Source organism: Pseudonaja textilis, chromosome 9 (genome assembly GCF_049901715.1).
Source record: "Pseudonaja textilis isolate UNSWEBS1 chromosome 9, rPseTex1.2, whole genome shotgun sequence".
NCBI classification, from domain to species: domain Eukaryota; kingdom Metazoa; phylum Chordata; class Lepidosauria; order Squamata; family Elapidae; genus Pseudonaja; species Pseudonaja textilis.
The window spans coordinates 10830736-10854461 of NC_141998.1; the positions used below are offsets into that span (position 1 = coordinate 10830736).

The 23726-nt window shown below is 41.2% G+C and overlaps 1 protein-coding gene across 1 annotated transcript in view; it reads right to left on the minus strand.

The window, feature by feature from the left end:
- Positions 1 to 23726, minus strand: part of ADGRA2 (adhesion G protein-coupled receptor A2) — a 136783-nt gene that overhangs the window by 77417 nt on the left and 35640 nt on the right. The window contains exon 2 of the mRNA XM_087938906.1: positions 9965 to 10036. Coding sequence (XP_087795032.1) covers positions 9965 to 10036 — 72 coding nt within the window. The remainder of the gene's footprint in view (positions 1 to 9964; positions 10037 to 23726) is intronic.

Below are 23726 nucleotides of genomic sequence, written 5' to 3' on the forward strand. Positions count from 1 at the left end.
TGCTTTAGTTCATACATAGGAACAAAATTCTTAGTGACTAAAATAGCTTGCTTGCTATTCATAAGGATGTGCCTTAGCAAGTATGCTGTTGTGAAACTGATCTAATTAACCTTGATGTGCATGTAATCAATTATATGGAAAGATATTATAGGTAAGGGTATCAGGGTTCCAAGTAACAGATCCAATGCAACCAAAACTCCGAGACCTAGGTTTCCTCAACCTTGCTGTGCAGTGGTGGTATTCAACCGGTTTGCATCGGATTGGGCAAACTGGTAGCAAGAATTTGGCATGGGTTGCTGAACCAGTAGTAAGTTCTGGCTGGCCACGCCCCCGATCTGGTCACCTTCCCGCCCGATGCTCGCTTACCTGCCCGCCTGACATTCGCCTAAGGTATTTTTTTTCCCCTCCCAACAATCAGCTGTGCTGGGATTCCCCTTGCTGAGGCCCAGGAAGGCAAAAAATGGAGGGAGGAGCTCAGCCCCCCATTCCATTTTTTGCCTTCCAGAGCCCCAGAGGAGCCTTAGGGGAGCAAAAACGCCCCCAAGAGGCTCCTCTGAGGCTAAGAAGCTACCCAAAATGGGTGGGGGTGGCAAAAAAAGCCACACCCACCCAGTCACATGGCCATGCCCACCAAGCCACACCCACAGAACCAGTAGTAAAATTTTTTGAATACCACCACTGTTGCTGTGGCAGTCCTGAAGATGCTCCAAAATGGCTTCAGGGCTGTTGTGAAACCAATCTAACTAACCTTGATGTACGTGTAATCAATTATATGGAAAGATATTATAGATTTGGGTTGATTTCTTTTATTTTTAGTCTAAGACTCCTGTAATGTTTGTTGCTGTTGTCTTGCACCCATTCAGAATCGTAAAATGGAGAATCGTAAAATCACATAGAGCCAGAACAATCTGGATCAAAACTTACCGAAGTGTTAGAGGAATACGGTGCAGTTGCAGGTTTAAAAATTAATAAGAACAAAACTAAAATGTTAATGAAAAATTTGACAGACAAGCAAAAAGGAAACTCTGGCTAAAAGAATGGATATACAGATAACTAAAAAAAAAAAAAACCCTAGGAATTACTATTTCATTTTGATGTACCACAGTCAAAGATGATAACTATGATAAATTAAGCCAACAAATTAAAGACGATTTAGAAAAATGGGGCAGCTTAAGACTTTCATTAACAGGTAGAATATTTACAATCAAAATGAATGTCCTACTAAAATTGTTATTTTTGTTCCAAAATATACCCATAAAACTAAACCAATTTTTTAGAGAACTGAACCAAATAACATCCAATTTCATGTGGCAAGGAAAAAAGCTGAGGATCCAATTAAAACTACTACAGGAAGACAAAGAAAGGGGAGAATTCACCTTGCCGGAATGGGTGTTCAACTATCAAGCAGCATCACTGACCTGGATTAGAGATTGGATAATATTAAAAAATAGAAGAATACTGGAGAAGGGCGGAGCTGGCATTGCAGCTGTATGACGGGAGATCTTGATCCTCCAAGATCGCCATCTATATCTCAGCTGCTGGATGGTCCCAATGGACCTAAACCATCCCGTAAAGTTGGTGATTGACAAGGGCACGTCCTGTTGATCCCAGGGACACCACAATGTCCCTGGTTTATCCAGGAAAAGCTCTTTTTGCTGGTGGCAGAGAGGCAGCCTTTCAAGCTGCTGAAACTGGGACAGCTCCAGAACAGAAGAGATCGGACGAAAATGTGTCAGTTTGGTGAGTTGAACTTTTACTTATTATTTCTTGAAGAGAACACCCTGAAAAAATCAAAGTGGAACTAAAAGTGAAGAGAAAATAGTTTAAGCAGCGTGATTAATTGCCAAAGTGAAAGTTTTTTCTTTTTTCCCCCCTTTTTACTGAAATTTTGAACTTGGCAAAACTGTTTAACTTTAAACTGGACTGGTACTTTTTAATCTTTTTATGTTTGTATTTCTTTCTCCTTTTTTTAACAATCCTTTTGAAAATTCTTATTTTTTGATTAAGATTCTTCTGCTTGATTTAAGATTTATTTTTTCCCCTTTTTTTAAAAAAAAGGGAAAATGTTTTATTTTATTTTTCTTTTTAGTTCTTGGCTTTAGATTTATGAGGGGGAAGGGAAAGTGAAGGAAAATAAGTAGCACTGCCACCTAGAGGCTTAGATACATTGTTTTCTTTTCTTTCACTAGTTTATGTTACAATCAAGGACTCTGACCGTTGTATTGGAAAAGATAGTGATGAGCATGGCAGTTTGTTTATACAAGTGCCCATCTGTGAATAGATAGCTGGAGTCTGGAGTTGAAGTTGAAAGAAAGAAGACTGAAGTGACCTTGAAAAAATTCTGAACTGATTTATCAAAGAGTCTTGGATATCTGGCGGCAGAAGCTTGTTTTATATTAGAATTGTTTCTTACCCTTTGCCTCCCTTTCTAACCCCACCTCCACTAGTTGGGCTTTTCTTTAAATTGGATTTTGATTTTTTAAACCAGGAACTAGAATGTACTTTTTTAAATTTTTGTTTTCTTTTTGTCTATTAAGAGGAATATATAGACTATTTTTCCTTCCCCTTTTCCCCTTCCTTATTTTTGATTTTTATTTTTCACATACACCATTGCAATTAATTGGATTAAGGTATACAAGTGCCTGAAGATTGTTTTCCCCTTTTTATTTTGGAGTGGCAACTGTTTGCCTTTGTTTGTTTTTTTCTTTCTTTCTTTCTTTTTCTTTCTTTCTTTCTTTCTTTCTTTCTTTCTTTCTTTCTTTCTTTCTTTCTTTCTTTCTTTCTTTTTTCCTCTTTTTTCTTTCTTTTCTCTCTCTCATTCTTTACAGGTAAGCACTACAAGGTGAGTAGAAAGACAACAGCTTCAGCTTCTTCGATACCAACCCCCTCACCATCTGGAGGACAATGATCTATACAGATAATATTACAACAGGAAAAAGAGAAAAGGAAGGAAGTGACATTGCAGATGATTATGCAGCGAATTCAGAAGATTGAGCAACAAATTGAAAAGACAGATGAGAAAGTGGAAAATATTCAACAAATGATGATGAAATATGAAGACAGATTTTAAAAATTTGAAGAAGATATACAAAGATAAGAAAATTTGAGATATTGATATTTGATTGAGCAATGTCGAGAAGGGTAAATGTGAATCATTAGGATGGGAAATAGATAAATCAGAATTTTATCTAAGATTTCAAAATATAAAAGAAGGAAAGGGTGAAAACCTTGTTGAAATAATAACAGAAATATTGGCAGAAGCACTGGAAATAACCAAAGAAAGATGATGGATGGGATGGATGAAATGTTTCATGTCTATACAAGATATGTAACAAGGAATAGACTACCAAGAGAAGTTCACATTAGATTTACTAAGAAGAATATTAAGACACAGATACTCCAGGTGGTGGGAGAGAAAACACTAAAATATAAAGACAAAGAAATTGTGGTGCTGAAACAGATACCAAGCAGAGTAAGAGAGATGAGAAGAGAATATTTATTTTTGACCAAAGAGTTACTTAAAAGAGGAGTAAACTACAGATGGTTGATGCCAGAAGGCCTCTTTGTTCACTTGGCAGGAACAAAGACACGGAATTGACACAGTTGAAAAAGCTGAGCTATTCTACTTAGAATACTTTAGAGGAAAGGAGGCAGAAGCAAGAAAGAAAGAGTCATTAATTGAATTCCAAGAGGAGTTTATAGCAGTAATTGAAAAAGAAAAAGAAGAAGGTGCAGCAGGCGGTGATCCCAGAGAACAACAAGAATTGAGATCTACCAGAGCAATAAACCCTCTTATAAAGCTTAACATGGATGAAAGAAAATTGATTACAATTAACATAAATAGACTTAATTTGGCTACAAAAAGAAGGAAAGCATTTCATAAATTAGAGAAATTAAAACTTGACATAATCTGCTTACAAGAGGTACATATTAAAAAACAGCATGAATATATACTAAAACAAGAAAAATTAGAGAAATTGTTTATGTCACTGGCACAATCCAAAAAAGGGGGTGTAGTATAATATATTAAACGATTTTGGCAGAACTAATCTACACAAATGATGATGGAAGGATTTTGATGGTGGAAATAATGGATAGCAGTGTTAAAACACTTTTAATTGCAATTTATGCCCCGAATGATAATAAGAATTTTACAGAAAATTACACATGAAAATAATTGAATTGGACTATGTTAATATTTGTATGATGGGAGACTTTAATGGAATAATTAATGACCGGTTGGACTATAAAACACAGAAATCAACAAAGAAAGCTAGAAAGATACTACCAAAATCCTTTTTTTGAATAACAGAAGAATTCAATTTAAAAGATACATGGAGAGACAGAAATGGGGAAAGTAAGTAATTTACTTTTTATTCAAACAGGCATATATCCTGGTCTAGAATAGATATGATATGGATGTCAGCAGAATTATTGGCTAATGTACGACATATTGAAATAGAAACAAGCACTTGGGCAGATCATAATCTGGTGTCAGTCATTTGGAAAGGATATAAGAGGAGATCTCGATGGACTTTAAATAATACGGTATTAAAAGAATAAGATTTTAAACAGAAAATAGAGAAAGAACTTGCTTTTTTCCTTAAAGAAAATAGAAAAGAGGACACACCTTTACAGAATCTCTGGGACACGATGAAGGCCTACACAAGAGGCTTGATAATAGATTATACTAGAAGAAACATAAAACAGAAAAAGACATTCAAAACATTAGAGGACGATTACAAAAGATTGGAAAAGACTTGCAGAAGTCCCCACCAAAAAGACATTACAAATAAAATGGATATAATTAAATATAAAATGGGACAAATGGAAAAAGAGGAACTAGCACAAAAAATTAAAAATGCTAATCAGAATTACTTTGAAGATGCAAACAAACCAGGTAGATGGCTAGCTTATAAACTGAGAAAGGAAAGAGAAGCAAGAAGGATTAGTCAATCAATAAACAAAGGACAGGTTTGCTATTGAAATGAGGAGAGGAAAAAAATTATACAAGATTACTACGGAAAACTGTACTTTCAAGAGAATATTCAAGAAGAAAAAGTTAAGCAATAGCTACAAAAAGCGAACTTACCTCAGATACCTAAACATATTGAAACAATGTTAAAAGGGAGTATAACAATGATGGAATTAACAGAAGCTTTAAAAAAACAGAATGTTGGGAAAGCACCAGGTCCAGATAGTTTGCCAAGTAAAATTTTACAAGACTTTTCAGGAAATATTGAATTTTCATCTTTTAGAAGTTATGAATGAAGTTATGTTAAAGAAAAGAATACCAAAAACATGGTCAGAAGCATACATTACACTTATACCAAAGGAAAGTACAGACCTGCAGCAAGTTAAAAATTATAGACCTATATCCCTACTGAAACTCAGACTATAAAATCTTTGCTTCAATTTTGGCAGAAAGACTAAAAAGATACTTAAATAATTTTATCCATAATGACAAAAATGGATTTCTGCCAAAGAGACAAATCAAAGACAATGTGAGAATTATTTTGGATACTTTGGAATATTATGAAGCACATCCTGAGAAGCAAATGGCCTTGATGTTTCTAGATGCACAAAAAGCCTTTGACAATGTGAGTTGGCAATTTATTTTACTTCAATTGATACAATGGGCTTTGGTAAAAAAAAATATCCAAGCCATTGAAACCATATACCATGAACAAACTGCAAAGGTGTTGGTGAATGGAGAATTAACAGAATCCATAGATATAAGAAAAGGGACAAGGCAAGGCTGTCCACTGTCACCTTTGCTGTTTGTGTTAACATTGGAAGTGTTGAATAGGAATATTAGAGAAGAAAAAGAAAAAAAAGGAATGAAAATTAAAAAGGAGAAGTATAAATTGCAAGATTTTGCAGATGACCTAGTATTTATATTAGAAGACCCATTGGAAAAGAGCACCCAAATTAATAGAAAAAATGGAAGAATATGGAAAAGTAGCAGGTTTGAGAATAAATAAAGACAAAACTAAGATATTAACAAAGAATATGTTAGCAAGACAAAAGAAAGAGTTAGAAGAAGTTTTAAAAATACAGGTCACAAACAAGGTTAAATATTTAGGGATACATATTACACCAAGATGTAGTACACTGAAGGATGATAACTATGTTAAACTCAAACAGCAGATTGCGACAGACCTGATAAAATGGGAAAAACTGCAACTATCATTGACTGGGAGAATATCTACAATTAAGATGAATATATTGCCTAGAGTTTTATATCTATTCCAGACAATTCCTATTCGACTAGGGAAAGAGTTTTTTGAAGATTTAAATAGAATTGTGTTGAAATATATTTGGCAGGGTAAAAAAGCAAGAATAAAATTAAAATTGTTACAAGATGCAAGAATAAGAGGAGGGTTTGTCTTGCCCAATTGGGAGTTATATTACGAGGTGACAAGTTTGATGTGGGTAAAGGAATGGATAACACTAAGGAACAGTAGACTATTGACTTTAGAAGGCCATGACTTGCTGTTGGGATGGCATGCCTTTCTCTGGTATAAAGGAACTAAAACACAGGGGTATTTCAGAAGACATTATATGTGAGAGGCATTGTTTTTGAACTGGGAGAAGATAAAAAGACAATATTACTTAAAAATTCCAATATGGATATCAACTATTGAAGCCTTTTCTTGTCCAATAATGTATAAAAAGGAACAAACAGTTTGGTGAGATATTGAATGAAAAGAGTGAACTTAAATCTATGCAAGCATTGGAAGAACAAGGTGTAAAAATGAACTGGTTTAACTGGATAGAAGCATTCCTGTCAAATAGACAACAAATGGTCAAAATTGGGAGAGTCCTATCAAATTCTGTACCTGTCAACAGTGGTGTCCCCCAAGGCAGTGTTATAGGACCAACCCTCTTCATACTCTACTCTACTCTACATACTCTTCATATTAAGAGCAATTGTGTTATCTTCGCTGATGATGTAAAGCTATTCAACACCACAGACAATACTACTACCCTCAAAAAAGACCATGACTATGTATCAGAATGGTCAATCAAATGGCAACTTCAAATCTCAACAAATAAATGCTCTGTCTTACATATTGGCAGAAAAAAATCAGAAAATAAAATACAAGCTAAATAGCCAAGACCTTGTTGATGATCCAAAATTTGTCAAGGACCTTGGAGTACTCATCTCAAATGATCTAAGTGCTAGAGCCCACTGTAACTACATAGCCAAAAAGGCATTAAGAGTTGTTAATCTAATCCTATGTAGCTTCTTCTCTGGTAATATCACACTACTAACTAGAACATACAAAATATTTGCTAGACCTATACTTGAATACAGCTCACCAGTCTGGAACCCATATCATGTAGCTGATATTAACACAATTGAAAAAGTCCAGAAATATTTCACAAGAAGAGTTCTCTGCTCCTCTACTCATTGCAGAATACTGTATGCCACCAGACTTGAAACTCTAGACCTAGAAAACCTAGAACTATGCTGCCTCCGGTCCAATCTAAATACAGTATTTAAAATCATACATTGCAATGTCCTACCTGCAAATGAATACTTCAGCTTCAATCATAACAATACAAGAGCACACAATAGATACAAATTCAAGGTTAACCGCACCAAACTTGACTGCAGAAAATACGACTTCAGCAACAGAGTGGTCAATGTTTGGAATACTCTACCTGACTCTGTGGTTTCTTCCCCAAACCCCAAAAACTGTAACCTTAGACTTCTAGGCAAGAAATAAACATCATACATGTGCAGATAAGTGAATAGCCAAAAAAGATAATCATGCTCCAAAGAATTCATTTCTCCAGTCAGAATCAGATCTAGTCAGTCTGTGCCTGATCTGATTTTTCAAGCATCCCTTTTTCAATATCAGTGAATATTCCTCCATCCAACTCTAAAACCAGAAAGAGCCATACTTTCAAGCCTCATTCAGCAGCATAATAAGTCACAGTCATACATTTGACAATGGGGACTCAGCTTAAACTCAGCATCTCCAAACATAAACCCTCCGATGTGAGTTCTTTCTCACCTATCCCAAACATGCCTATGTAAAGATTAAACCCACATTTGGAGGACGAGGACAAGAAGGTATAAATCTCTTCCTACGACAGAGAATGCCTGTTCAGATAAGAAAGTTGACTTTGTTGGTCTGAGAAAGTTGTTTTTTATGATCGACTCCTCTTAAAACTATTGGTCTAATTCATTTGGAATGTTTCTGGGCCCCTCAAGAGCAAAACAGAAATTGATATAATCAGGAACTAAACTTCCTTCTCTTCTCCTTTTTGGGGGGAGGGAAGACCTTAAAGAGAACTGCTATAGGAGCAGGAGAGTGGCAGTAAGCTTCAACTGCAGGTGTAACAATAGAATTCAAGGAGATAGGTGAGGGTGAGCAAGGGTGAGCAAGTAGAATGAACAACATTAGGTGATTCTAATTGATTTTGTGGGGCATCAAAACTTTCATGTATATATTTAAAAATTGAGCAGGTCTAGAAGTGAAGACACTTGCTTCCTACTTGGAAGGTTGAAAGTTCAATCTAAGGCAGCAGATGTTTCTCAGGGCACAAGGAGAAAATATCTGCTGCAAACTCTGCATAAGTGTGAGGAAGGGCATTCAGCCAGTAAATGCTCAGCTCCACTCAGTGCCCTGACTCCACCGCAAATAAATTAAGGTGTGTTTGTGGGTGTGGGTGTACTGTTTTACATACTATTTTATCAGTATGAGTGTGTAAACTATATATACATTATAGACAACAGTCTTCTTCAATCTTTAGGTCAAAGTTGCAGTCAGAATATTTGCACCTACACTGAACGTGAATATTAGGCTATATCTCACACAACTTGTAAGGTCCTTTCCGATTTTCAAAATAACCATTATATAAACCTTAGAAAATGAATAGGGAAAGGCCCCCTTTCTAAAAAATGACTTATATCTGCCATTCCTTCAGGAGTTTAGCATCTAACAATAAAGGTCCAAGCTCTTTTTATGTTTTTTTTTTAAATACAATCTGACCTGGGGGTTTCCCAATTTTCCTAGAGTCCACTGTGGCTAATCTCTCCTGTAACATTAGAGGTGCAGTAAACCCTTTGAATAAATGGGTGATCCACTAAAGCTGAGGATATTTCCAGGAAAAGTAATTTAGATAAGGGATTTAACTTGGGACAGCTGGGAAAAGTACCAGTTTGAAAGATCATCTTTGGTCTAGGAGTGTCTTATTTAGGATCTGTTGGTAGATCCATAAATTCCAAAGATGCTTGAAATCTCTATCTGCTGGGGTTATGTTATCTATCTTCTGATCATCTTCATTCTTTTTCTCTGTCTATCTGCTCCATTTGTCTTAAAATGTATCCAAAATACTCAAAATTACTTCGGGCGAATGCAGACTATAGTGAAACAATGAATACCCAAGACCTAAAACTATATTTCTTCTACTGCAACTTATAATTATTTTTACGCATTAATTAAACAAGCCTGTGATTCAAAACTATTATTCTGGGCTACCTGTATATAATTCTTGCCCAGGAATTATGCTATAATTACTTTTTCTAAAAAGTTCAATAAAGCAAGAGGCAGAAAACTCTTCTCCTGATTCTAATGTGTTTAACTGTGGCCAAAGTAGAAAGACACCATGCAACCTACATGAAGTGGTCAATAAAACACCACAAACACAAATAAAGACCAGCAGATCCACCAGTAAACAAGTACTACAATCCTACCACACAATATTTGCAGTTATGTTCAAATGCATTTTGCTTTTCCTTTGCCAAAACATTAGCCCGTGTAAACACTTTGTCTTCCAGTTCCTATGGCCATACGAGACTTCCACACAGATACATAGGCACAGGTGTATGCATACATGTGTCCACAACCATTCCAAGTTCACTTTCACTACAGTTTAGTTACTAATTCTTGAGAGCATCACTAGTAGCCTAGCTTTTTTAAAAGAAGAAGCAAGAATTGGTACTTACAGCTTTTCAAGAGCATGGAGTCCCAAAAAAGTGCCATTCTTCAGGGTTGTTATTTTGTTATTGTTCAAAATCCTGGAGAAAGAGAGAAAGGTGTTATGTAGTTTGTGTTGTCCATACATACAGGCTTAGAGGTAGGAGAGAGTTTTGGTCCTCACTGATGGATTCATAGTTCCAAAATAGATAAACCAGCTAAACATTCATACAGAAACCCCAATCCTCTTTTTTTGTAGCCTACAGAACCTTTTAAAACACAATTTCCCCAAATCAGCCATGCAGCTTCCAATCAAATAGGTCATACTCACAGTTTGGAATAGCCTAAATTGCATCCTTTTCTCAGAAAAAAAGGGGAGCCCTGCATCTAATTATTATTAATATTGCATTGTCACACAGTCAGCCAGATGTTCAGATGGCATTTAGCATTTTTATCCACCTATTGAGTGCTCCCAAGGACCTGGGATAGGCAGTTGTTGATATTTGATGATGTTAGAGATATTGTTGCAGAATGTAAGCTGTTCCAAGTAAAGCTGCCTTTTGCAATTGACCGATGGTGAATTTGTCAATGCTGATGACGTTCAAGTCATTCTGGGATTGCATCTAAGGTGCCTATTACTATTACTATTCCCTTTGCTTTCTTTTGCCATAATTGCTCTATTTCTATTTGCAAGTGTTTGTATTTTGTAATTATTATTAATATTATGTGTATGACATGCCCCCTGACTTTTGCATAATGGCTCCAATTGCTACCTTCCCCTTTCCACATTAATGGTAATTTCAAATGTTGCTCATTTCTGCATTAGTCAGCCCATGTGTTTTTGGGTGGTGATAGATGGCTTAATGGAAAGACAGCAGAGACTAATATAAACTGATGAAGTCATGATTAGATGTCAGTTCTTTGCAAGCACAATTTGCATAATACTTCTCAGATATTATGGGGTTTGCGTTCACTTCAGCTCCATGGGTAATAGTAACATTTACAAATGAGGAACTGAGGCCAGGTGTCAATGCTTTTTCCGTGGCTAAAGGAAACTGAGAAAGGTCTTGTCTAAACTATATCAGCTGGTTAATGGAATTTTTTTATACATATATCTCATCTATCCCTTCACCTGAATCCATTATTTTACTGGCTGGGAATATTTGTGGTGTAGCTGAGTGACACAGTTAGATTTTCATCACTGCTATTCTTACCAGAATGAAATAAGTTCGTAAAACCTAGCAAAAAGGAAGTAACAAAGGCATAATTTAATAAATGGAATAATAAACATTGCAAAATAAACAGATGTAAACTAAAAAGAACACAACTGGAAAAATAAACAAACCAACACCAAAGAAATAAAATTAGAAGGTAAACAAATCTGTCAGCATAGGAGTGGTTTGTGTGTAGACACAAATGTACACACACATGAACATGTGTGCACAAATACATACAATTTCTTATATACACATAGGCATGATCTTAAGGAAAAAAACCTTTTAGATATTCACATTCAATATTTCTGCCTAGAATATGCAGAGAAAAGCCATTTGTCAGAAAAACATCTCAGTGTTTGATTAATTCAGAAGATATCTGCATAGTTAGTTCTGCATAAATAATATATCATTTTAAGGCATTTGTTTCATCCTGATCCAATTGTCATAAGCAAGAGTTCAGAGGGAATAATCAGTCGTTCTAGGCAGCATAAACATATATTTTCAAAGGCTGTTTGGCCAATCCAGTAACAGCTTGGAAACACACTGAAATATTAATCAGAATACAGATAACAGATAATCTGAGTTGGAAGGGACCTTGTAGGTCATCTAGTGCAACCCCCTGCCCAAGCAGGAGACCCTAAATTTTCTCAAAATACATTTTCTCAAAACAGGAACTACCTCTTGATCTCAAACAGGACTGAAGTCTCAGAATCAAATCAATTGTAACATGCATCTTTTCATCATATATTTGTCTATTCCCCTCCCAAAGTTGTAGATAATGCTGTCCATGCACCTCCCTTGTGTGATGCTCATTTTCAGCATGTATAAGCCAAAGTTGGCAGCCTCTGGATGAGGACATCCCACACAATGATCTGCAAAGCCCCATTTGCCAAGAGACTTGGTCCATCCCTTCCCATTGGGTTTCCTCATTGCATGGGAGTCCAGTTCAAGTACCTTCTAGATCAGGGTTTTGCCCAGCACTAGGAAGCTTGCTCTCAAAGTAAACAGTTGGGAAGATAACAAAAACAGCCCTCTTTTGACCTCCACTCAAAGCAAACAGAAAACTTGCCAGCTGAAAGGAGCCAGGAAAAAAAGAAAAGAAAAGGAGCACCCATCAATTCTTCCATTTCTCATTAAAAAGCTTTTCTAATGAGCAATTAGCCCTGGCAAGCACGCCTTGTGCTAAAGAGGGCCACCAAACAGCTGCAGAGCTTTAGATAGCCTGACCTCACCATCCACTTCAGATTCTTCTTTTCATGGAAACATTAAGTGAATAGGCCTTGAAGCAAACATGTTTCCCAAACAACTGCTGTTAACAATTGCACAAAAATCTTTCACTTTTCTTAAGGTTTTCTTCCCTGTGAAAAAATAGAAACTGCATTCTATTTTCCTGCCCTTTCAAATGCTCGAGAATTTCTTTCACATTTCTCCTTGTGTTGTTTCTGAGTTGACTTCCTGACTTGACAATGATAAAATCAGAATGACATTTGAAAGCACTTGTCAAGGAGGCAGTGATGAATTTTATTTTATTTTTATTTATTTATTTTGTCAAGTGATTATAAGATAACAGGTATAAGTATGAACATAGTTATGAATACATGAAATGGATACATATAAGAAGAAAAAAAACACAATAGGATAGGGACGGTAGGCACGTTGGTGCACTTATGCACGCCCCCTTCAGACCTCTTAGGAAAGGGGTGAGGTCAATAGTAGACAGTCTAAGGTTAAAGTTTTTGGGGTTTGGGGAAGAAACCACAGAGTCAGGTAGAGTATTCCAGACATTGACCACTCTGTTGCTGAAGTCGTATTTCCTGAAATCAAGTTTGGTGTGGTTTACCTTGAGTTTGTATCTATTGTGTGCTTTTGTATTGTTATGGTTGAAGCTGAAGCAGGGGTGGTGTTAAGTTTGGGAAAAGAGAGGCTGAACCAGAGCATGAGTGCAACAATACTTTATTATAACAATAAAGGGCTGATCGTGCTTGCCACGCCTGGGAACTGGCTCGCAGCAATCAGCAACTGGTGGGACCCCGCAGCCTGCTTTTATAGCTGGCTGCTGGGGAGAACCAACCAATGAGTGAAGGGAAGAATGCCCACGCATAGTGAGCGGACCTGAGTGAGAACTCCTAGAGTTCTCAGGACATAACACCCCTTCCCCCCAGATGCGAACACGCATAGTCTTTGAGGTAGGCAGGAGGTTTATGTTGGCGCCCGGAACGGCGCAGCTCTGGAACACTGTCTGTCCGTTCGGGGTCTGCCTGGGAAGGCAGAGCCGGCAAAGTGTCATCAGTATGCCCCTCGGTTCGGGAATTCCCGGGGCTCGTAGGGTTGGTCACTGGAGATGAGTTCCCGTGGACTGGATCGGGCTGGTCAACCGTCTGGGTGCCGCTGTCCGTGTTCGGGCCTTCGGGACCGGCTGTTGGTGTGAACTGGTCGCCGGGCATGATGTGGATGTGGGGCTGCAGATGAGATCTCCTTTCATCGTGTGACTCTGGATCTCTGCTGGCGAGGGTGCTGAGGCGCCTCCGTAGTTGGTCTATGTGCCTTCTCCAGACGCGGCCATCCTCCAGTCTGACCCGATACGACCGCGGTCCGGTGATGGCTACGATCTCGCCCGGGATCCACAGGGGGTCTCCAGCGAAGTTCCTCGCGAATACTGGCTCCTGTAAGATAAAATGTCTAACCCCGATGTGGAAGCGAGGGGAGAGTCAGGGCAGTATTGAGGGTGAAGTCTGTCCAATACAGTCCTCAGGCGCCTGCCCATCAGGAGCTCAGCTGGGGACTTATTGGTGGCTGAGCAGGGAGTTGAGTGCTGGCTCATCAGGAACCGCGAGAGTTTGTGGTGCCAGTCATCCCTGCTGAACCTAGCCAGGGCTTCTTTAGTGGTCCTGACGGCCCTTTCAGCCAATCCGTTACTGGCAGGATGAAATGGGGCTGTGAAAATGTGGCGGATGCCCAGGTTGGCCACGAAACGGCTGAACTCGGTCGATGCGAACTGTGGGCCATTGTCGGAGACAATGGAGTCGGGTAGCCCGTGCGTTACAAACAGGCATGTTAACACGTTGGTGATTGCTAGTGTGGTGGTCGTGGATAGCTGTGCTACGTCAATCCATTTAGAATAGGCGTCCACGACCACTAGGAACATCCTCCCATGCAAGGGGCCGGCCAGGTCGATGTGAATTCTGGACCAAGGAGCGCTGGCGCTTTCCCATCTAGTAGGGGTGGCAATGGGGGGAGCAGGACGGGATTCCTGGCAAATGCTGCAGGAACTTACCCAATTGACAACGTCCTCGTCGAGACCCGGCCACCACACGTAGCTGCGTGCTAATGCCTTCATTCTCACGATGCCAGGGTGTCCCTCGTGCAACGCTTCCAGAACTCGGGTACGCAGTGAGGTCGGGATGACCACTCGAGTGCCCCATAGCAGACAGCCCTGCAAACTGGACAACTCCTGCATGCGAGTCTTGAAAGGTGTGAATTTGTTTTCAACATTGCCACCCGGCCACCCCCTCCTCACCCAGTCGAGCACCTGGGCGAGCGTTTGGTCTGCCTTGGTTTTAGCAGCAATGTCAAGGGCAGTGATGGGTAGGTCCAACTGGGTGATCTCAAAAATAGCGTGGACAGGAGCAGGGTCTTCAGCCGGAGCCGGCAAGGGGCAGCAACTGAGAGCGTCAGCGTGGGACAGTGTTTTTCCCGGGCGGTGTATAAGTCTGTAGGAATAGGCTGCTAGGAAGAGGGTCCACCTTGTCATCCTAGGGGAAAGGACTTGAGGGGTCTGCTTGTCCCCGGCTAGTAGGCCCAGGAGGGGCTTGTGGTCCGTGACCAGCTCGAAAAAATGGCCAAAAAGAAATTCGTGAAATTTTTTCACGGCTGCAACAGCTGCTAGGGCTTCCTTATCGATCTGGCTGTAATTGCGCTCCGTTGCAGAGAGCGTCCTTGAGAAAAAGGCGATGGGAGCCTCGGCGCCATTGGGGAGCCTGTGACTTAGTACCGCCCCAATTCCAAAAGGGGATGCGTCTGCTGCCAACACTAAAGGGAGGTTAGGGTCGAATTGAATAAGTACCACCTCTGACGTGAGTAGTGATTTGACGGCGTGAAAAGCATGGTCTTCTTTGTGCCCCCAGTGCCACGGTGACTTTTTATCCAGTAATCTGTGTAGGGGTTCAGCTACTGATGCTTTATGGGGCAAGAAGGATGCGTAAAAGTTCAATAGCCCCAAGAAAGCCTGTAGCTCAGTTTTGGAGGTTGGAGTGGGTGCCTCGTGGATTGCCTTAACCTTGGACTCCAGGGGGTGAATGCCAGAGGCGTCAATTTTATAACCCAGAAAGTCCACCTGTCTAGTGGCAATGGCACATTTTTCTTCTTTCAACTTGAGGCCATGCTGTCTGAACCTCTCTAACACTGCTCGAACTCTCTGGAAGAGTTGGGGTCTGTCCCTGGCCGAGACTAAGATGTCGTCGAAGTAGGGTACTACACCAGGGAGGCCCTACAAAATCCGCTCCATGAGGGATTGAAAAATACCTGGGGCAACACTTACGCCAAATTGGAGACGCTTGCATCGGAAGGCACCCCTGTGAGTGACAATGGTCTGGAGTTCCGCTGTTTGGTTATCTACAGGGAACTGCTGATATGCTTGAGACATGTCCAATTTAGCAAAAATGCTGCCCGGTTCGAATGTGTGTAATAAATGCTGAATGACGGGCACAGGATAAGCGCTAACTTGTAAAAATTTATTGATTGTCGTCTTGTAGTCCGAGCAAATTCTCAGGCTACCGTCTTTTTTGAGGGGAGTGACAATGGGCGTCTCCCATTTGGCGAAATCTGTTGGCTCAATGACCCCTTGTTTTAACAGTTTATCCAATTCCGCATCTAGTTTTGGCCGGATAGCAAATGGGACCCTACGCGGTTTTAGCCTGATTGGGACTGCCTGGGGGTCAACTGAAAATGAGATGGGGGTACCGTTATAACACCCCAGCTCCTCACTGAATACATCTGAGTAATCAGCGAATAAGGAGTCAGTGTCTGAGGTTGAGACAGCATGGACTCCTGTTAGCCCTAGGCCGAGATGGGGAAACCAATCGAGCCCCAATAAGGTGGGTAGATTGCCGTTAACTACCACTAGAGGTAGGTGACCTTTAAAAGCTTTAAAACTGACAAGGAACTTGCCTCTGCCGATTACAGGAATGGTCTTCCCCTGGTAGTCCTTCAGGCTAAACTGGCATCTCTGGAGCCGGCTAGTGGATAGGCTTGGTTGGAGCCTCTTGAGGGTGTTCCACGAGATAATTGAGAGCGCTGACCCTGTGTCAACCTCCATGCGGCACGGTTTACCTTCTAGGGAAACGGAGAGAGAAATTTTACTAACAGTGTGGCAAGTGTGCTTGGCAAGGTGGTGCGTGCGACAGTTCAATACTTGCCTCTGTGGTCCCGAGTGCGAGGGGGGGTATCTTTGTGCTGAGCTTTGGGGGGCTTGGCAGACTCTCGCGATGTGTCCCCTTTTATGGCAGTTATTGCAGGTGGCTCCTTTAAACTTGCAGGTGGCCCTCTGATGAGATCCCCCACAGGCTAGGCACAGGGTGATATGCTTGGGCGGACCGATGTTTTCTTGTTTGGCTCCTACCTGCGGCCGTCTGTCGTTGGAGAGGCGGTGGATGTCGCTTTCATCACTGATGGTTTCCTTGGCTACCACCTCCTCGGAGTGGACTGGAAGTGATGTCAGCTTGGCGCTTGGGCCCTGGATTTCGGTGGCTGAGTTCGCTGCCAGCTCCGCTGCTAAGGCCTCCTCGACTGCTTGTGCGAGGTTGAGGTCTTTTTTGGCGAGAAGGCGCCTCTGCAGGTGGAGGTCCTTGACCCCGCAGACTAGTTGATCGAGGAGCATGTCCTCCAGGTAGGTTCCAAACCCACAATGCAGTGCTGCTGTTCTGAGAGCGGCCATATATTGATTGATGGTCTCCTTGCCCGATTGCTTCCGCATACGGAAGGTGAATCTCCTGGCAATCTGTGAGGGCCTGGGAGAATAGTGGTTAGTGAGGATTTCAAGTAACTCAGACCACGGAACGTTTTTCAACTCCCGTGGAGCCACGAGTGCTGTGGCAGTATCGTAGACGGTGGCTCCACAGTAGATTAGGAAATACGATTTTTTCCGATGCTCTCCAGCATCCGCCAGGCCAACTGCATCGATATAATGATTAAAGCGGTTCTTATACGATTCCCACTTCTCCTCGTCTGGTTTGAACGCTGGGAAGACTGGATTGGAACTCATGGTGCTGGGACCGGTAGAATAACCTGTGGAAAAAATCTCTCTGGGGCAGCAGACAATGTTTTAGTGCCTGTGGCAGGCAAGTGATTTCAGCTCAGGAGAGGCTTTTCGCAATCCTCTCTTTCTCTCTGGGTTAACCACGTTTGGCTGTTAGCCGTTGGCGGCGTTTGGATTCGCGCCTGTGTGGGCGTCAGTGACTGGACTACAGCGCTGTGCTGTGCCTTTTAGGTTTGAAATTCAAATGACAACCGTTTGAATTTCGCGCCTAATACTGAGCGGCTGCGGCTCGCAGCGCTTCACTTTCCCTGTAGCTGGGCTAACAAGTGGCTACAGACGCTTCTAACTTTCGATTCTGACCGCTCTCTCTGGCTGCGGATCAGCGTTCGCTTCTTATTGCTTGCTGGCCGCTTTCTCTGTCAGCGGGTCAGCGTTTGCTCTTTTGTTTGCTCTTTTTGCTTACTGACCGCTCTCTCTGGCTGCGGATCAGCGTTGCTCTTATCGCCGGCCGATCGCTCTCTCTGGCTGCGGATCGGCGGCTAGTGACTCAGCGGTTGCATGGTGCTTCTGGTAGCCATCCCACCTTCGTCGCCAGTGTTAAGTTTGGGAAAAGAGAGGCTGAACCAGAGCATGAGTGCAACAATACTTTATTATAACAATAAAGGGCTGATCGTGCTTGCCACGCCTGGGAACTGGCTCACAGCAATCAGCAACTGGTGGGACCCCGCAGCCTGCTTTTATAGCTGGCTGCTGGGGAGAACCAACCAATGAGTGAAGGGAAGAACGCCCACGCATAGTGAGCGGACCTGAGTGAGAACTCCTAGAGTTCTCAGGACATAACAGGTGGGATTCTACCAGTTCATACCTATTCATCTATGTTAACATTCTAAGCAGTTCAGAGAACCGGTTGTTGGAAGAAATTACTGGCCTAATCCTGTAAGGAAGGCAGGAGGGAAACATTTGCTTACAGAACATTTGTTGCTTACAGAAACTGCCTCTCCGTTAACCCTTATTACATTCTTGGCAGGACTAGACTTCCTGTCTCTGAAATTTCTCTGGAGTTTTTTTTTTTCCTCCTTTGTTGGTACTTTGCTTGTGTGGAGTAACCATTCAAAGTTACAATGGCACTGAAAAAAGTGACTTATGACCATTTTTCACACTTATGATTGTTGCAACATCCCCACAGTCATGAGAAGCCAGGCGAGGAGATGCGTGCCTCAATGTGAGTGATATTGAATTGGCCACACCCAGCCAATAACATGACCACCAAGCCATGTCCACCCAGTCACATGGCTATCAAGCCATGCCCACCACCTAAGCCACACCCACAGAGCCAGTTGTTAAAAAATTTGAATACCACCCCTGAGCTGAAGTATTCATTGACAGATAGGACATTGCAATGTATAATTTTATATACTAAGATCAGACCGAAGGTGGCGTAGTTCTACCATGTTTCTCATAAAATAAGGCCGGGTCTTATATTTTTTTGAGCCCTGAAAAAACAGCTAGGCCGTCTTTTGGGGGGTGACTTAATCCCCCCCCTTGCATCCTCATCTAGAGCACCCCACGGGCAGCCTCACCACCAGCCGCTCCTAACAGGTGATCATGGCGAAGCACAGAGAGCTCCCTACTCCCACCAAACACCTTTGCTGCAGACCCAAGACCTTTGGCACCTGCCGCTGTTTCTTTCCCTTCTGCCCATTCCGCCGCCATGTTTGGAGCTGCTGCTTCCGTGTTTGGAGTGCCGCTGCCATTTGGAGTGCCGCCGCCATTTGGAGCACCGCCATCGTGTTTGGAGCTGCCACTTCCATGTTTGGAGCTGCTGCTGTGTTTGGAGTGGCAGCAGCGCTCCAAATGGTAGTGGTGCTCCAAACAGCAGCAGTGCTTCAAACGTGGAAGCGGCAGCTCCAAATGCGGTGGCAGCTCCAAATGTGAACATGGCAACTCCAAACAGCGGCAATGCTCCAAACGCGCAAGTGGCAGCTCCAAACGCGGCGGCAGCTCCAAATGCAGAAGCAGCAGTTCCAAACAGCAGCAGTGCTCCAAACAGCGGCAGCGCTCCAAACGTGGAAGCGGCAGCTCCAAATGCAGCAGCAGCTCCAAATGCAGAAGCAGCAGCTCCAAACAGCAGCGGTGCTCCAAACATGGAAGTGGCAGCTCCAAACGTGGTGGCGGCATGGGCAGAAGGGAAATCAACAGCGGCGGGCGCTGAAAGTCTTGGGTCTGCTGCAAAGGTGCTTGGCAGGAGTAGGGAGCTCTCCACGCTCTGCCATGATCGCCCATTAGGAGCAGCTGCTGGTGAGGAATTGCGGCCCGCAGGGCGCTCCTAACGGCAAGTCCCCCTGCCCTTACCCTCATTTTGCATGTTTTAAAATAGGCCTAAATTTGGGGGGAGATGCTTAAATTCATTTTATGCCTAGAAAACATGCTGGGTCTTCCTATTGGGGGAGGTCGTATTGTTGGAGAAACATGGTAGGTTGTCTAGATCTAGAATTTCAAGTCTGGTGGCATAAGGTATTCTGCAACAAGTAGCGGAGTGGAGAACTCTTCTTGTGAAATATTTCTGGACTTTATCAACTGTATTAATATTAGATACATAATGCAGGTTTCAGACTGATGAGCTGTATTCAAGTATTGGTCTAGCAAATGTTTTGTATGCTCTAGTTGGTAGTGCGATATTACCAGAGAAAAAGCTACATAGGATTAGGTTAACAACTCTTAATGCCTTTTTGGCTATGTAGTTACAGTGGGCTCTAGCACTTAGATCATTAGAGATGAGCACTCCAAGGTCCTTGACAGAGTTTGGATCATCAACAAGGTCTTGACTATTCAGCTTGTATTTTATTTTCTGATTTTCTTTTGCCAATATGTAAGACAGAGCATTGTTGAGATTTGAAGTTGCCATTTGTTTGACCATTCTGATACATAGTCAAGGTCTTTTTGAAGGGTAGCAGTATTGTCTGTGGTGTTGAATAGCTTTACATCATCAGTGAAGAGGATGGGGATGGTTTTAGATTGCGCAGTGCTTTTTCAATATAGTCTTCTGTAAAATCGATATGTATTAGATCATTGTAGTTGTCTGTGGTTCGACTAGGAAATACTGAGCATGACCCATTGCTGTTTACAAATACTGAGCCAAAGAATGTGTTAAAAAGGTTGGCTTTAATGGTGTCATTGTTGCAGTCTTTACCATTAGGTCCTTTCAAGGGTGGGTTGGTCCTTGAGTCTTTTAGTTTGTTTACAAAATTGTAGAAAGCGCGGGTGTAATTGGTGTGTAGAAGGTTTTCCTCTTGTTTCATGTGATAATTGGTGCATTCGGTCTTTATCTGGTGGCATAAATTTGTGTATTGGCTTTTGAAGTTGGCAACCTGACCAGATTTGTTTTTCTGCCAAAGTGATTTCTTTTTGGATTGAAGCTTCCTTATTGTTGTGGGTAATTTGTTTTTTTCTGGTTTTGGAAGTTGTTATTGGTACATATAGTTTGATGACTCTTTTGACTTCAAGTAAAAATATTTTGTAATGATCTTCAATAATATTGCATCCAGTGAATAGAAGTTGCCAATCAAGAGATGAGAGATGGTTGTCTATAATATCATAGTTGCCTTTTTTGAAGTTATAATTGGGGATCCTGTCATTATGATGAATTGTGCAGGAAATTTATTTTTCTCAGGTCCACATTTTTTCATCAGTGCCCAGCTTTCTATCTGTCCAACTTTATACTATTATGGTTTTTAAATGCTTGTAATTGTGTAAATTAGTTTCATATAGAATAGGGGTGGGCAACTATGACTGCCTCAGGAATTCTGGGAGTTGAAATCCATAGGTTGTAAATAGGCCATAGTTGCTCACCCCTCATATTTTAGAATAAAATAACAGAGTTGGAAGGGACCTTGGAGGTCTTTTAGTCCAACCCCCTGCTTAGGCAGAAAACTCTATACCATTTCAGACACATGGTTATCCAGACTCTTTAAAACTTCCAGTGTTGGGGGATTCACAACCTCTGGAGGCAAGTTGTTCAATTGATTGTTCTGTCAGGAAATTTCTCCTCTTGATTAGTTTCCACCTGTTGCTTCTTGTCTTGCCTTGAAGTGCTTTGGAGAATAGGTTGACCCAATCTTCTTTGTGACAGCACCTGCTATCATGTCAACCCAGTCCTTCTTTTCATTAAGCTAGACATAACACAATTCCAGCAACCATTTTTATATGTTTTAGATTCCAGTCCTTAATTTTCTTTGTTGATCTTCTCTGCACTCTTTCTAGAGTCTTTTTTACATTATGGCGATCAAAACTGAATGCAGTATTCCAAGTGTGGCCTTACCAAGGCATTATAAAGTGGTATTCTATCCCTCTGTTTATGCAGCCTAGAACGGTGTTGGCTTTTTGGGAAGCTGTTGCACACTGATGGCTCATATTTAAATGATTGTCCACTAGGACTCCAAGATCCCTCTCATAGTTGCTACTATTGAGCAAGGTACCACATGCACTGTACTTGTGCATTCTTTTTTCTTGCCTAAATGTAGAACCTTACTTTTTTCACCATTGAATTTCATTTTGTTAGATAGCACCCAATGTTCAAGTCTATCAAGATCCTTCTGTATCTTAAGCCTATCCTCTGGTCTGGAGTGATGGCTATTCCTGCTGCTTGGTGTCATCTGCAAATTTGATGAGTTCCCCATCTATCCCCTCATCCAAATCATTGATGAAGAGTTGAAGAGTGTTGGGCCTAAAACAGAGCCTTGGGGTACCTTATGGCATACTTCCCTCCATGTAGATGCAGCTCCATTGAGGACTACACATTGAGTGCGGTTCGTCAGCCAGTTATGAATCCATATAGAAACATCATACTAGGCTGTGAGATTCTTTCAACAATTTTTTTAAAAATGCATTTAATTTTGTTTTCAAATTTGTTATAGCCTCCCTGGAAAAGTTTTGCTTGAAATGCAGCAGAAAACAATTTAAATGTGAAGTACATGAGACATGGGATCTTTGTATGCATAGAGATGCATGTGCATTCAGCTGCTAATATACAAGTAGTTCTTGCCTTATGACCATAATTGAGCCCAAAATTTCTGTTGCTAAGTGAGACTTTTGTTAAGTGATTTTTGTTCCATTTTACGACCTTTCTTTCCACAGTTGTTAAGTAAATTCCTCATTGACTTTGCTTCCCCATTGACTTTGCTTATCCTAGAAGGTCACAAACGGTGATCTCATCACCCTGGGACACTACAACTGTCATAAATATGAGTCAGTTGCCAAGTGTATGAATTTTGATCATCTGACCATGGGGATGCTGCAATGGTCATGTGAAAAATGGTCATAAGACACTTTTTTCAGTGCCATTGTAACTTTAAACAGTCACTACATGAACTGTTGTAAGTTGAGGACTACCTGTACGTATACAGCAATCATCATTATCAGCCCAAATCCAACCACTGCAGGACAGTCTTCTTCAGCTGCTTTCCAACAGCTTTGACATATTGCAAACTGTTTCTTCCAATTAACATCTTTGAACTGAGTTACATCATCAGCCCAATGCTTGGTAACCAATCAAAGACTGTTGTTATCCAGCCTTCATCTATTCATTCTGCATCAGATGGCCACTGCCTAGCCTTTTCAAGAGATATTTCACTTCATTATGTGACTGTCTGTTTGATGGGGCCATATTTTTCTATTCATGTAATGACAAGTATGTGCATTCCATAGTTCTTGTAATTTTCAGCTTCTTTACTGCTTTTCTGTTTAATCCTAGTTTTACAAACATATGTCAGCATACATAGCACTGTATACATTGATTAAAAATGGATACTTTAAGCAGGTAAGTCTGCTGCTTTTTGAGTACAGCATGAAACTATCCAAATGTTCACCCATCTAGTTTAACTCAGCTCAATTGAATTTCTTCTATGAAATCACTGTCCATGCCATCTTTTAAGCAAGGTACTGTATATCTAGGTGTTGTCCCTCTTTGGTTCATGATATTGCAAGGCAACTCTTTGTTGTGCTTTTTCCTAACACATCTTTTCTTTGGCTGGAGATTTCAAGAGAACAAGTGTGCACATCTGGAGTCTTCTTCACTATTTGAAGAAAAGTGAACCAAGGAGTGCAAAGCCCAACATTAATCCTGTATCTCTTGAAGTTCAATACTCCTTTTTTGAACTCCATCTGGAAGGAACAGAGACTAGGTTGTTTTCATGATTTGTTTATTGTTCCTACCTTCTCTGAAAAATCTTCTCTTTTTTCCCCACACTTCTTTCTCTACATACATCTCATCACTCTTTTCTACCATTTAAACATCGAGGTGGGAGGTCGCAGTCATGCCATATG